General features: G+C 38.8%; 1 protein-coding gene across 1 annotated transcript; it reads left to right on the top strand.

Annotated features, from left to right (window-relative positions):
• The first annotated feature begins 1,519 nt into the window (after positions 1–1,519).
• LOC128235110 (uncharacterized) lies at positions 1,520–15,833 on the top strand. The gene is made up of 4 exons (XM_052949846.1): positions 1,520–1,989; positions 8,220–8,303; positions 13,864–13,964; positions 15,476–15,833. Exons 1-3 carry the CDS (start codon positions 1,799–1,801, stop codon positions 13,952–13,954), a joined length of 366 nt encoding a protein of 121 aa, XP_052805806.1. The 5' UTR covers positions 1,520–1,798; the 3' UTR covers positions 13,955–13,964; positions 15,476–15,833.
• Positions 15,834–17,083: the final 1,250 nt, after the last annotated feature.

Genomic DNA, 17,083 nt, shown 5'->3' with positions numbered 1-17,083 from the left:
AGGCCTAATACCAACTTCAGGACAGGCTACTACACTCCAGAGATACCAAGGACCAACCGAAAGCAGTAAGTTTGACGGTCGTGCAAACATATTGCCGACAAGAGCAGGTCACACCCCCGTTCCTCTTGTGCAGCCTTTCACTGATAGAAGAGCAGTTCCGAATGGAGTCGACGACCCGCAAAGACAAATGATGGCTGACCCAAGAGGAGAGTTTTTACGTATTGTAAAAGGGCATCTATTTGGAATGAGTAAAAAGACACCATTTGCGATACAATTATCAGACCTTTCAAGTAATACTTCAATTAGCGCAGAATTATATCAAGCGCACACACCTATACCACCGACTACGAGAGAACAGACAACGACACCAACTACAACAACCACCACCACTACAACGACACCCAAACCAACTCCACCTAAACCAACTCTGCACCCAGACGAAGTGGCTTTCTACGGCCAAGGAGGAGGTAAGAATAATTCGAAGCTCAACATAACTTCCTTAATACTGAAATAGTTAGAAAACATTTATTGGAAAAGTAATACATTTATTGAATGGGTAATGATAATAATTCTAATTATTGTATTATGCTTGTGACAAAATAATGAGATGGTTGCGTTGAACGGTATTGATGGAAACCCCGATTTACAGAACACATGAATGTACATTGTACTATAAGTTCTTCTACAATTACTACAGTACTGTTTGTTAATTTTGTTCAATGTAATTTCATTTTATGCAGCACAGAGTTTGACCAAGATGTTTCAACATTTGAGCAGTATATCGAAGGAAAAAGCATAAATACAACTTGCGTGTATAACAACTCGAGCGTATCTACTGTAGGCCAATAAATCAATTAAATTAATTGCTAGATTTTCATCCATTTTTTTAAATGGGGTGGGGTATACTATTTATTTATTATTTTTCTTAGATGACTGTTTCACCGTTGAATATTATGTTCATGCTCTTTCTTATTGCTCTAGGGACCTTATACATGCACATACCTCCTAGACGAACCAAGAACACAATCGTAACAAATCTCCTTTTTTACATGTGAATGTTAACATCGATATCGGTTGGTATAAATAAACCCCGTTACCGGACAGTACCGGACCGATACGCAAATACAGACCCCAGTTCAGCATTTTTGAAGAAGTGGGGGCGGACGAGGATGAAAAACTAGAAATTAATTTATAGTTGCCTAAGTTGACCAAAATTAATACGAACTATTCTTTTTGAACTTGTAAGTGGTCTAAACCTGTCACCACCATACGTACAACCCTTGTCCCGCTGACAAAAAGATGGTTAATGTTGTGTTTAGTTACGGGCGGTCTATACCTTGACCCAAACACTTCACAAACTACACACGTTTATATAGTCAGAGATGTGCCTTTATATGCGCAGCCAAAGTACCAAAACTCAGACCTGATTTAGACGTAGTTACACGCTTGATGCAGCATAAACTTAGATTGTTTGGTATTTCTTCTCAATTCATTTGCATATGTCGTAATTAAGTTGGGATTTGACAGCCTCATGTACTGTCAAGACAGGGCTGATTTGTTTCATCCTCAACCGCTCTCTACGTAATTATCATCGTTCTCTTCTGTCCCGCGTCACTGTCATCAGCACCTGATACATTAAGCCCACGGATTTTGTTGCATTTTAACACAAGAAGTATACACTTGTTCAGGATTACTTTTTGGAACTGTTTTCAGCGAATTGGTCCCTTCAAGGGTTGATACGCTGAGAAATATAACATTTTTAAACGGAAATAAAACACCTGGATACTTTTGACAAGTTATGGTCATAATGACGTGCTCCCAGGGTTTTCTGGTGGCCTCAATATTCGCGCTGCTAACACTGGTGTGTGTTGATGCTTCAGTGCCTATCAACATAACATACCGGAATGATAACCACGTGTGTCCAAGCTCCCGTGCAAGATGGCAGGACTTCACCGTGTACTTGGAGACGAAACCGAGGCTCTGCATGATGTAAGTAGAACCAATAACCCAACCCTAAAGGCGTTTTGCATCATTTTAATCACTTTCTCGAAATTCTATTAGTCTTTCCATGGACATTATCTTATAAACCCTGAACTTTTTTTTATAAAATATTTATGCGAAAATATGTGTATGTGTGTGTATTTTGTGGTGTTTGTTAGTCATTTGAGTTTGATTATGAGAAAAGCGTCACTCCAGTAAAAGTACCAGACCTATCTTTATTGCAGTGGTCAACTAATTAACACTTCCTGATTCCACAAATAAAGCTTAAAAAATATCGTTATATATGATATAGCTACATACTTTTCAGTCACTTACCGGTCTTGCATTTTCGCGGTTCATAAAAATATCTTAGTATAGTATTTTCTCCGAATTCTCTGAAACCTGTTGTATGCATTGGCTTGGTGATTTAGAATAAGAAAGATACATACAAAGAACAGACCCTTGTCGTGGTATCAGAGAACCGAAAACAAACATTATTTAATATCATAAGTTGAACCATAAGACATAACTTAAAAAAATGGAGTCAAAGATTAATAATTTAAATATGTTTTTATATATCTCTAATTTTCTTTTACTAGTTTTTCTAAAGTTCTTATTTTCATGTATTGAACCAAATTTAAAAAAATGATATAAACAAATTGGTGAAGCTGTCCGTCTTGTCTTTGGGAAGTATATTTTTAGTTATGCTCGTGACATCTTTTAGACATTAGAAAAATCGTGTTTTATGTTGACATTTTAATACATTTGTTTATATATAGCAGGGCACACTTGTATGTATGCAACGAACCGCGAATATAGTATGTTCCATTGTAATTGTCGGTATTTTAAAGGCCCAACAATCATTCCAAGTGATCTTGCTTGTCATTGTCTGTATTTTCACGCCCAGGCAATCATTCCAAGTGATATTGCTTGTCAATGTCTGTATTTTCACGGCCAGGCACTCATTCTAAGTGATATTGCTTGCCATTGTCCGTATTTTAACGGCCAGGCAATCGTTCCAAGTGTTCTTGCTTGCCATTTTCCGTATTTTAACGGCCAGGCAATCATTCCAAGTGTTATAGCTTGTCATTCTCCGTATTTTAATGGCCAGGCAATCATTCCAAATGTTCTTGCTTGCCATTCTCCGTATTTTAACGGTCAGGCAATCATTCCAAGTGTTATTGCTTGTCATTCTCTGTATTTTAACGGCCAGGCAATCGTTTCAAGTGTGATTGCTTGTCACTCTCTGTATTGTAAAGGCCGAACAATCGTTCCAAGTGATCTTGATTGCCATTGTCTGTATTGTAAAGGCAAAACAATCGTTCCAAGTGTTCTTGCTTGCCATTGTCTGTATTGTAAAGGCAGAACAATCGTTCCAAGTGTTCTTGCTTGTCATTCTCTGTATTGTAAAGGCAGAACAATCGTTCCAAGTGTTCTTGCTTGCCATTGTCTGTATTGTAAAGGCAGAACAATCGTTTCAAGTGTTCTTGCTTGCCATTGTCTGTATTGTAAAGGCAGAACAATCGTTCCAAGTGTTCTTGCTTGCCATTGTCTGTATTGTAAAGGCCCAACAATCGTTCCAAGTGTTCTTGCTTGTCATTCTCTGTGTTGTAAAGGCAGAACAATCGTCCCAAGTGTTCTTGCTTGCCATTGTCTGTATTTTAACGGCCAGGCAATCTTTCCAAGTGTTCTTGCTTGCCATTGTATGTATCAAAAGGCCAAACAAGCAGTTTTAGTGCTTTTGCTTGTCATTTTCTGTATTTAAAGGCCCAACAGTCGTTCCAAGTGTTTTTGTATGCTATTGTCTGTATATAAATCCCCAACAATTCATCTTTTTCAAAGCGAAGTATTCATTTCTTTAAATATCAGGGCGTTGTATTTTCTTGCTTGATAATGTTACTGTACAATCGGTCTAAAACAAAAGTGTGCTATGAGTATTAACTTCCTAGTATTCAAATCGATAAAGGTAGCATGCCGACTAAAATGAACTGAAACGGTGCAGTAAGCATAAATGTGTGTTTGCTGCGTGTTTGTGTGTTGTAACCTGTTTTTGTCCTCGGACGAATAACATGTATCTTTCGACTAGTCTAACAAACCTTTATCGAAATGATAGTTTATCCAATGTGATGACAGGTATTTTGTCAACTCTAGATTAGATTTCTTTGGTAAATCATCAGTCAGCCGTTATTAATTATAATCAGGTGAAACGGTAGATTTAAACATAGGCTGTGTCAGTTGAAAAAAATCTCAAATACCTAGCTGATTTAAGGCCTATTAGTATGTAAATTCCAATGGTTAAATGCGACGTTTACTTTGTTAAATACATGCTAATAAACTTAACCCATTTTTATACTTAACCTAGGACTGCCTTTGTTCCTTTGCTTCCTGATGTGTTGTGGCTTTATACAGTGACACCGCAAACATCTTTTCCTTGTGTGATTCACCCAGTTCATGTTTTTGGTGCTTGTATATTCACATTTGCAAATTATAATGTCCAATGAGTTTCATATTTTAAAGCAAAATAAACGCATGTTGCGTATCGTGCATTTTGCGTATTTAATTTGTCCTAAACAAACGTAGATTTGATTCCAAGGTATGCTACACATGGTGGATTTATCACATTATGTTTTACTGAAAAATGTCCCAATATTCTGCTTAAAATCATGTCTTTACCAGATAGTAAGTAATTGCAAAATTATGTATAGAACAGTTTACATTGAACGGAGCGAAGCTGAAGGCATTCAGTGTTTGTGGGCTGACTGGGAGGTCACTATAATGGCAGGAGGTGCGAAGTGCTTTTATTCGTTTACAGCACTTTATAGCTTGGAACTTTGAATTCAGACGACAGTCCTATAAGACTTGGTCACACTCAATTTGTTTCAGAGGGCCTTATGAAAAATAATGAAAGGTCACCAGTTCTTTAAACCTAAACTGCATGTCAAAAATTATACGTTTTAAAGGCTTGCTGGTACTTATATAAGTGAAGAAGGCAAGTACTTATGAAAGGTGTGCTAATATAAATGACCGCTCTCCATTACGGCGACACTACGCCGACTACATAGCCGTCATTTGGTCGGGGTATAATGGCATGTGTTATCATTACCCATCTAGCAAAACGCCTCTTAGAATCAGTTCATCATGCAATTACTGTCCCCTACGGCGACGCTAGACAGACTACATGGTCGACATTTAAGATAACGTCTTCTGTCTCCGTAATGATCATGGTAGAATCAGTTCATCATACAAATTTTGAGTTTGACCGCTTATGTATATGCATGATATAAACACTATGTAGCTGAGGAGCGACTCTTACAATATCGATTCAATTGATTGTGAGCCTGAAACATGAATACGAACGCAGCTGATAGCTCCTTCCATTTAAGCATTGCCGTCTGTGAATATGATGTCCATTTCTGCCCCAAGTATTCAAAGTTATTCTTTGGGTGGAGCAGAGTGGAGCGAGCAAATACAGTGACTTCAAAGGAATATGTGAATAAATTGTTCTCAACTTTAATACAACATATTCCCCCAAATGTTTGAATTATTGAATTACCAATGACACTAACTACTGAAATGTGACCGGCATAAAAAAACTATTGCAAGCAGTGGAGAAATGAAGCCAGAACATGTCAGATTTTTGCGCTAAACGTGTCAAAATACAACTGATAATTAAACACTTAATGGGCACAAAGCTCTGTAAAAAAGCTACAACTGTCGTTCTTAAGCCCTCCGATAGCATATAAACTGTTCGGAAACTAACCATTGTCCAGCTTAATAGAATGAAGTGTGTCAAAAATATCACTTTACTGTTTATATCAAAATCACTTTGTACCTGTGTGGGATTTGAGATCTTGTCAACTGGCACACGTGTCTAAGGAATGGTTGTTGGTGCTTTAGTTTAAACCAAAACGAAATGAAACAAAAGGCAGGCCAAAATAATGATGTGTTCCTATTCATGTGAGTGCAATAGAACAAACACAGTTGTTTTGTCCCGGCCTCATACACTCTAAATTTCCATGCCGATATATATCATGCACTATTGTTTCTTTTATCAATATATGCGTGTATAAGACAATCAGTTTTTCAGCGCCAGTTAAAAAATGATTTATAATGGAAATTATACAAGCTATTGTCCTCACAGTTAATTAATTATATCATAATGAAAATAATTAGTGTGAAAGTATCTCTTTGAATTGGCAGTATCAAAATCAGTTAAAACATAATATTTGACAACCGCCTGTCATTGTGACAAAGTGAGCATCGGAAGTGTTCGAATGTGTCATATCGGTGAAACAATTATTTTAGTATAATTAGTTATACAAGATGCTTACATGTCAACCAGAGGCTACTTAAATTTGTCTCCTTGACCTTTGAATTAGGTTTTAAAAGTCAGCATCTAATGTAATAAATGATAATGAAAAAAAACCACACCGGATTTATATAGCCACGTGCCAACAATATTGTTAACTACTTATCCGCGTCAACAACAGCACCAGCACCTCCATTATCACCATCATCATCATCATCATCATCATCATCATCATCACACAATGTTTACTTATTTTTTAGATACTGTAGTATTTCAAAGAAGTATGTTTTATTTGTGTTCCTGTTTTTTCTGGCTGTTCGAAGGCCGTTATCCCATCATTCATTGATAATGGTATTGTGAAGCATGTGTTTTGTCTGTATTGTGTGTACCCTGTGTGGCTCTCGTTCAGTGTCTGTAAGATCGTAGCCTACTACATTTGACATGATATTTGCTAAAGATTTGGCAACTTGTCTTGTCCCTATAGTTTCATTGTATGAGTGAATCGTCGGCATTTTAACAATCAATCAAAGCTCTTTATGCCATGGAGGTAATTTAAGTATCCATCTTATTCGAGATAGTAAATGCAGTAAGTTCTTTCTTGAGTACAAAATATCATTACTGTTGCACGGAAAATCCATATTGCCGGTAATAATTTAGGGTTTAGACATATAAATATTGTTTCAGCATTTATGTAATGGCTTTGTTTTCAAAAGCCTTCTCGAAATCAATAAATCGGATAAATAGTGATAAAGACTGTAGGATACAGCTTATGACACCTTAAAACATCTAAATGTTCTCAGGGTTTGCCTAAAGCCTCGTTCAAAGTCAACTTTAATGTGAAAAGTGCTAGTTCTAAATAACTCCGGCCTTGCCCGCAACGAGTTCGCAACATTCATACCATTTTTATGATCTCTTGTTTCCGAAGTAATGGACAACCTGGTTTCACTATGTATGAAAATAATAACAACACTTGTTTGAATTGAAATAAGGGCATTTATTCTAGAATGCCGGAAGTTTAAAGTTATTTTTCCATATTTGGACAGGTTTTATAAAATTCATTTATCATTCATATTATTCGTTTTCCAGTTACTGGGGTTTCCTTTCTAATCACAATCCACCCGTTTTATTAGGTATCCACAAATATGCGAATTTTAACTGACTGTTATACACATCAAAAAATATGATTCTGGTATCATTTAAAAGGGTTTTATGTGAAGAAAGAGAAATAGGCTAAACAAATACCGAAAATAATAAACCAAACCAATTGTTTTGGCCTACAAAGACTGCAAAATATCATTTATTTAAAAAAAGTTGACATAAAGAGCAAATACTAGTATACAAGCTGTAATTACTTATCAGCAAAGCAAGCAATTATCTTGCAAGTGGTACACATAATGTATATATTATATTGTAATGTCGTCCGGCATCAACATTTAACGTTAAGGTTAATGGACCTATCAGAGAACTAACATATTTGTGGGGCCTTAACTTCATTATCATGACATTAACTCTATCTGATATTATGCACATTTATCTAAGCTACTTAGGTAGAGACGGGTTTGTCTGATTTATCACTTATTCATTTGTGTTTTTTTGTTTGACATGAATCTTAAACAAAATTCCAGCTGAAGCAAAAAAAAAATCGAGCTTAAAATGCCTAGCTGTATATTATGCAAGATTTTCACACAAAGTTCTATATTTAGATTGTTCGTGTTCAATTTTTTATACGTGTTTTATTTACTCTGAGTGATATTGTTAGTTTCAAAGGTATAGAAATACACATGAATGATGTTTATGAGCAAATGAATGGTGTTTAGGAGCAGGAAAAACGATGTACTTTATTTTGGTTTTTAAACTTAAAATGATGATGGTAGGTTGTACTTAAATATTTCTTCTGCTCATATGAACCTGGTGGTTTGTATATTTTCAGACAAATAACCTTCAACGCCCGGTACAAGAGGGAGGCGATATATACCGACACCTGGTGGAGCAATACAGTCGACTACATTTACAAGTAGGTTCCTCATTCCACGTGATGTTATTTAATAAAAATGTATCCTTAAAAATCCACACATGTCAACTATATAGTACCTTTCCGACTGTTAGTAAGCCTTTGTTATGCCACGGTAATGAATAGTTTAAGAATAACTGGAATATTTCAACCATGCGGCATGTAGTGGATCAATGCCAGCACATTACAGCGTATGGCTGGACATGCCAGCACATTACAGCGTATGGCTGGACATGCCAGCACATTACAGCGTATGGCTGGACATGCCAGCACATTACAGCGTATGGCTGGACATGCCAGAACATTACAGCGTATGGCTGGACATGCCAGCACATTACAGCGTATGGTTGGACATGCCAGCACATTACAGCGTATGGTTGGACATGGCAGCACATTACAGCGTATGGTTGGACATGCCAGCACTACAGCGTATGGTTGGACATGGCAGCACATTACAGCGTATGGTTGGACATGCCAGAACTACAGCGTATGGTTGGACATGCCAGCACATTACAGCGTATGGTTGGACATGTCAACACTACAGCGTATGATTGGACATGTCAGCACTACAGCGTATGGTTGGACATGCCAGCACATTACAGCGTATGGTTGGACATGCCAGCACTACAGCGTATGGTTGGACATGCCAGCACATTACAGCGTATGGTTGGACATGCCAGCACTACAGCGTATGATTGGACATGTCAGCACTACAGCGTATGGTTGGACATGCCAACACTACAGCGTATGATTGGACATGCCAACACTACAGCGTATGATTGGACATGCCAACACTACAGCGTATGATTGGACATGCCAACACTACAGCGTATGATTGGACATGTCAGCACTACAGCGTATGATTGGACATGCCAACACTACAGCGTATGGTTGGACATGTCAACACTACAGCGTATGATTGGACATGTCAGCACTACAGCGTATGGTTGGACATGCCAACATTACAGCATATGGTTGGACATGTCAACACTACAGCGTATGATTGGACATGCCAACACTACAGCGTATGGTTGGACATTCCAACACTACAGCGTATGGTTGGACATGCCAACACTACAGCGTATGATTGGACATGCCAACACTACAGCGTATGGTTGGACATGCCAACACTACAGCGTATGATTGGACATGCCAGCACTACAGCGTATGGTTGGACATGCCAGCACTACAGCGTATGATTGGACATGCCAACACTACAGCGTATGATTGGACATGCCAACACTACAGCGTATGGTTGGACATGCCAACACTACAGCATATGGTTGGACATGCCAACACTACAGCGTATGGTTGGACATGCCAACACTACAGCGTATGGTTGGACATGCCAACACTACAGCGTATGATTGGACATGCCAACACTACAGCGTATGGTTTGACATGCCAACACTACAGCGTATGGCTGGACATGTCAACACTACAGCGTATGGTTGGACATGCCAACACTACAGCGTATGGTTGGACATGTCAACACTACAGCGTATGATTGGACATGTCAGCACTACAGCGTATGGTTGGACATGCCAGCACATTACAGCGTATGGTTGGACATGCCAACACTACAGCGTATGATTGGACATGCCAGCACATTACAGCGTATGGTTGGACATGCCAACACTACAGCGTATGGTTGGACATGCCAGCACATTACAGCGTATGGTTGGACATGCCAACACTACAGCGTATGGTTGGACATGCCAGCACTACAGCGTATGGTTGGACATGCCAACACTACAGCGTATGGTTGGACATGCCAGCACTACAGCGTATGGTTGGACATGCCAACACTACAGCGTATGGTTGGACATGCCAACACTACAGCGTATGGTTGGACATGTCAGCACTACAGCGTATGGTTGGACATGTCAGCACATTACAGCGTATGGTTGGACATGCCAACACTACAGCGTATGGTTGGACATGCCAACACTACAGCGTATGATTGGACATGTCAGCACTACAGCGTATGATTGGACATGTCAGCACTACAGCGTATGGTTGGACATGCCAACACTACAGCGTATGGTTGGACATGTCAACACTACAGCGTATGGTTGGACATGCCAGCACTACAGCGTATGGTTGGACATGCCAACACTACAGCGTATGGTTGGACATGTGAACACTACAGCGTATGGTTGGACATGCCAACACTACAGCGTATGGTTGGACATGCCAGCACTACAGCGTATGGTTGGACATGTCAACACTACAGCGTATGGTTGGACATGCCAACACTACAGCGTATGGTTGGACATGCCAACACTACAGCGTATGATTGGACATGTCAACACTACAGCGTATGATTGGACATGTCAACACTACAGCGTATGATTGGACATGTCAACACTACAGCGTATGATTGGACATGCCAGCACTACAGCGTATGGTTGGACATGCCAGCACATTACAGCGTATGGTTGGACATGCCAGCACATTACAGCGTATGGTTGGACATGCCAACACTACAGCGTATGATTGGACATGCCAACACTACAGCGTATGGTTGGACATGCCAACACTACAGCGTATGATTGGACATGCCAACACTACAGCGTATGGTTGGACATGCCAACACTACAGCGTATGGTTGGACATGCCAACACTACAGCGTATGATTGGACATGCCAACACTACAGCGTATGATTGGACATGCCAACACTACAGCGTATGGTTGGACATGCCAACACTACAGCGTATGGTTGGACATGCCAACACTACAGCGTATGGTTGGACATGTTAACACTACAGCGTATGGTTGGACATGTCAACACTACAGCGTATGATTGGACATGTCAACACTACAGCGTATGGTTGGACATGCCAACACTACAGCGTATGGTTGGACATGCCAACACTACAGCGTATGATTGGACATGTCAACACTACAGCGTATGGTTGGACATGCCAACACTACAGCGTATGATTGGACATGTCAGCACTGCAGCGTATGGTTGGACATGGTAGCACTACAGCGTATGGTTGAACATGTCAACACTACAGCGTATGGTTGGACATGCCAACACTGCAGCGTATGATTGGACATGCCAGCACTACAGCGTATGGTTGGACATGGCAGCACTACAGCGTATGGTTCGACATGCCAGCACTACAGCGTATGATTGGACATGCCAGCACTACAGCGTATGGTTGGACATGCCAGCACATTACAGCGTATGGTTGGACTTGCCAGCACTACAGCGTATGGTTGAACATGCCAGCACTACAGCGTATGGTTGGACATGGCAGCACTACAGCGTATGGTTGAACATGCCAGCACTACAGCGTATGGTTGGACATGCCAGCACTACAGCGTATGGTTTGACATGCCAGCACATTACAGCGTATGGTTGGACATGCCAGCACTACAGCGTATGGTTGGACATGGCAGCACTACAGCGTATGGTTGGACATGCCAGCACATTACAGCGTATGGTTGGACATGCCAGCACATTACAGCGTATGGTTGAACATGTCAGCACTACAGCGTATGGTTGAACATGTCAGCACTACAGCGTATGGTTGGACATGGCAGCACATTACAGCGTATGGTTGGACATGCCAGCACATTACAGCGTATGGTTGAACATGTCAGCACTACAGCGTATGGTTGGACATGGCAGCACTACAGCATATGGTTGAACATGGCAGCACATTACAGCGTATGGTTGGACATGCCAGCACATTACAGCGTATGGTTGAACATGTCAGCACTACAGCGTATGGTTGGACATGGCAGCACTACAGCGTATGGTTGGACATGCCAGCACATTACAGCGTATGGTTGGACATGCCAGCACTACAGCGTATGGTTGAACATGCCAGCACTACAGCGTATGGTTGGACATGGCAGCACTACAGCGTATGGTTAGACATGCCAGCACATTACAGCGTATGGTTGGACATGGCAGCACTACAGCGTATGGTTGAACATGCCAGCACTACAGCGTATGGTTGGACATGCCAGCACATTACAGCGTATGGTTGGACATGTCAGCACTACAGCGTATGGTTGAACATGCCAGCACTACAGCGTATGGTTGGACATGCCAGCACATTACAGCGTATGGTTGGACATGCCAGCACTACAACGTATGGTTGGACATGCCAGCACATTGCAGCGTATGGTTGGACATGCCAGCACATTACAGCGTATGGTTAGACAAAGTTGGATATTACGATCGTTATTCATCATCCGAAGTCTGGAACCCGTTGACAAGAATTAAGGCGTGGCCACAAACCACTTTGTGTACAAACCATTGTGTGCATGACTGACAACTTTAACCGATATAATTTAATTTCTATTTTTGCCATTTTATTAAATTTAAGTTGTATAATAATCTAATTTGTTTTCGATGTAGAAAGAAATTATGTGGAGGTCATTATTTTGCTAAAATATTATACAACAATTAAGACCGTTGTTTAACATTGATTTATTGTCACACAAGCAGTGTCCAGGATCTAATTGATCGACAGCTTTATTCTTGAACTGTGTGATTTTGTCCTTACACAGATATAAATAAAACACTCCTGAATATCTTCTCATTATATAAAAACACTCGTGTTTTTGTGTTCCCACATACACTGAATATTTGTTACTATCAGTAAACAAATACGTTTTCTTGCAAATGCTTTTGTGCAACTCCTTTACGTATTGCAATTAAAGGGACTCGCTCATGTTTTGTAAAATGGACTTTTTATGACGAAATAAAGTGAAGCAAATCATTAGGAGTGTTAAAATTAATATACTGACAGCTGGAACCCTTCAGCAAATGATGTTTCCTAAAATATTGTCTGTGAAGACCCCTTTTCAAAAGCGTTACTAACGGCTTTCAGCGATCCGTTGTAAGGTAATTGGTTGGTTGAATAGAGTAAAACAATGATAACATCAGTGTTTTCAGATGAATAACCAGGAAAACTTGGTCCAAAAACATGGGCGAGTCCCCATAACGCCACGCCCTTATAAACAAATAAAAGATATGTTGATATAACAGAAGAGAACAGAACAGACTGTGTATAAAAGCACAGTTTAGCAATTAAACGATGCAGGATCATTTTGAGTTTAAATAAACGTTACAGCGTAGCACATGTCATATTAATTTGATATATGATTCCTATATGAACACTTGACTCAAAATTTAAAGGCTGACTGTAAGACAGTGAGGATTTAAAACAGGCCATCCTAAGTTTACTTGTCATTGTTTTTGCATTTGTTGAAATATCCTTTGTAATCACAGTACAGTGACACTATTGTGCATTCATTCATTTTTAACTTCATAAAAGTTAATCTTGTGACGTTCATATTCAGCAAGCTATACGCTATGTAGCTGGAATGAGGCTTAAGTCAGCATACACCAGTTATAAAAGTCCCACATATATTATAAACTATATTATTGCATGTCGATTCTCCTATTATTTATTTCTTCTTAATGACTATGCTCCTTTTACATTCTAATAAAGTAACACCCGTATATCTTGAGCATGATCCTAATTGTTTGACATTGATCTATGCATGTGTTTACCTTAACCACGTTTGTTTCAGAACGGTCTATGACCCGGTAGTAACGTTCTTGGACGCGTACAAAGGCCACACACTTGATACACAGGCGTCACCGTTACAGCCCCCGTATTAGGTTACGCTAGGTGTGCCCTAGAGTAGACATGTAGTCGGCAAGCGTTTCAAGGCATTATCGTCCTCTATTACTTTGGCAACTATTATTCGAGTAAAATTCTTTGACGTTTGTGTTTAAAAAATGTACGCCTCCCCCCCCCCTTAAGTCGCCCCAAAACATACCTTTTATGTCATTGTGGGAGATAAAAGTAATATAATGCACCATTTCGGACTAGAAATTCATTGGTTAAAATGTTCCTGGGGAGTACCACCAAACCCGACTGCCAAAATTTTAAACTTTTTTTAATTTCGGTTCAGGGAGGGGTGAATGTCAAAAGGTTGTGCCCTTAAGTTACGCCCCTATAACGTCAATTCCGGGATTCGCCTCTGATATCTAATATAATCATTTTCCAGAAATCGGTTCCAAAAAAGTTATACACTCCAATGTTTAAATAAATTCAGACCTATGTTTTCAAATAAGGGGCCCCACATAGCGAGGACGATGAAGCCCACGTATAAGCGTGCAAATTAAACAGAACTCTAGAAGTGTTCAATGGGGTTTGTGGACGTAAACGTTGTTTCGTTCTTGCTGTTGTATCTAAAACCAAGCCATCTAATCTGTTGGAGATAACTGTTTATCATAATCAACTCTTCAAGTGTTCTGTTTAAGTTTTATTCTTGCGAAATTCCTGTAAAGCAATAAAAATGTCGCTTTCAGCAAGCGTTGCAGAGGAGACTGCGCTGCGTCTGTGTTAAATCGACATTGACCTTGGCTGAACTAAAGACACAAAATATTAAGCGCGAAATATGGTCATTTGTTAATAAACGACGCGTACAAGGCAATAAAGAAAATGGTTTATTGCTTATAAAACTGCGTTTTAATAACAAAATTTCGTAAAAATATCGCATATTGTATTCCGCCTGTAACTGTAAAGGTGTATCTGAGTACTCGTCAGTGTTTGCCCTACATTATCAGCCAATCAGTGGCGCTATATTTTTAAAATGTTTAGTTTCTTATTTGTGAATAATCGTTACTTATTGCTGAAGATAAAGTAAATTGCTTTAACTGAGCATGCCCATATAGTAAGATTGATACAGGGCCATAACTAATAAAGAAAGTACCCGCGACAAAACAGCATGCACGCGATTTTATGTATTTTTAAGAAAATCAATATTCATTGCGACTTTTGAGATATGTGCTTTCTGCATTGGTTGTGAAACAGACTTGTAAATGGTAGAGGGTGATAGTTACTTAACAGACTCGTACTAACCTGATACATTTTGTAAATTTACAGCTGGTTTTTTTTCCGTATAGTGGATACGTCAATTACTCTGTCATATAATCATTCATCGTGTAAAGTTTTTTATGTTGCAGGATTTAATAATTTATTTTTTTATAAATTAAAGTGCATTTAACCTATTTCAGGCAAAAATAAGTATTTAGTAGGTAAGCAATCTGACTTGCTGAACGAATCCGCTCATTTTTTTATACTACATTTGATTTAATGTCAATGTATTCAATGCTTCCAAACTGCTGTTGCAGAACTGTTTATGACCCGGAGGTGAGAATGGTGGATCTTCACTCCTGGCAGAACACGTGGTACGGATAAAGCGTCATCAGCGCTTACGTCATCGCTTCCCATCGGTTCACATTACGCCATTACACATACTGTAAAACGACGTGCAAATGAGTTTTGGTTATGAGTAGTACTATATTGTCTTCATCTGAGTTTGTCTATTATAGATATTTAGCTTAAATACGAAGAATATGATATTTATCTTATTTCACTGTTTAACACATCATGCTTTTGTTTATTGTTGTATCCTATTTTCAGGACTGTATGTTCATTTCATAAATATTTATGTTTAATACTTAAAATATAAATAAAAAAAGATTGGTATTTATTTAGTTACTCGCCATGTCGTTACATTTAAAATAATGTATCTTCAAATTAACCGTTTTCACGTATCGGCAACAGAAGAAAACACAATTTAAGCATTTTGATATTAATTGATACCTTTTAACAGGAACAAGATATTTAGGGTGGTATTTTTGTGCGCTTTTCCCCTTAGATCGTAGAGTTTCATATTTCCGTTTGAAAATAAATATATTTTATGGCTTAAACCTTTACTAACGGTTTAAGAAAAATGCATTAAACATCCTTTTTTTTAACTTAAATATAAAATCAGCGATCTGATTTTTGTCAGCAATCTTATAAAACTGGTGTCCATGGATTTTCGCAAAAATTGGCTCGTTCCAAGACAAAAAATAAAAAAGTTGTCAGAACGTTCAGTCTTTGAGAGCGCAGCTTTAAAGAGGTTTGAGGCATAAATGAATTATTATACTTTAACCTGTAACGTTGCTGCACTCTAACAGATTTACAATATTTGAAATATTGTTTGTCTCTGAATGAGCTGATTTTGCCTTCCATTCAGTCATGTAAGTTAACACACAATAGGACAGATCTCAATTGTTCAATAATCGGCCGAAAAGTTCACTTTTCTTATTTTGTACATCTTGTTTTTAACTCATACGTACTTTATCATTTATCTTCAAATGATTTGAAATAAACAGAAAGTGCGCTTAAATCCTTTGTAACACATATTAACAACATTACGCAAGACTTGTAATTAACACATTTAGTTTGAAATATTGACACTTCCAGAAACATGGTGAATTTGAATTCTGAGATTTTTTTTACAACATAATGATAATAGCCAACTCCGCGTAGGGATATTTTTAAACACCAAGTGTGGCGACCACCGCAACGCCCGCGTTTAGCTTTTGTCACGAACACCAGAACAGAACAGCACAGAAAAGAACAGAACTTTAATAAATGTGAACCAACAAAGTACATAGTCAAAGCATCACACACGCATAAACGGATTCAATATGCCACATTATATAAAACAGATGTAGGTTGTGTATACACGTGTAGTGATATAGGCAATCCATGTACGGTGCTCGGGACTATACATTAAAGTAATATGGTGACTACTATTATTACTTAGTTGTGACGCACGTTAAGTAAGTCGATGTTTCTTATTCACCCATCGCTTAGAATGCTACCAGGGATTCTACGACAAATCCATAGTGAAAGTCAAAACGTCAGAACAACTCGAGAATCCTTACACAAGATTGGTGCACTTT

This window comes from Mya arenaria, chromosome 5 (assembly GCF_026914265.1).
Source record: "Mya arenaria isolate MELC-2E11 chromosome 5, ASM2691426v1".
In the NCBI taxonomy this organism is placed as follows: Eukaryota; Metazoa; Mollusca; class Bivalvia; order Myida; family Myidae; genus Mya; species Mya arenaria.
This window is presented reverse-complemented; position numbering and strand designations above follow the sequence as displayed.

Bases quoted from the DNA above. Each gene is read 5' to 3' on its own strand.
- LOC128235110 (XM_052949846.1), top strand. From the start codon at position 1,799: ATGGTCATAATGACGTGCTCCCAGGGTTTTCTGGTGGCCTCAATATTC. The intron at 1,990-8,219 runs GTAAGTAGAACC...GTATATTTTCAG, and splicing joins AAACCGAGGCTCTGCATGAT to ACAAATAACCTTCAACGCCC. The intron at 8,304-13,863 runs GTAGGTTCCTCA...CGTTTGTTTCAG, and splicing joins ACAGTCGACTACATTTACAA to AACGGTCTATGACCCGGTAG.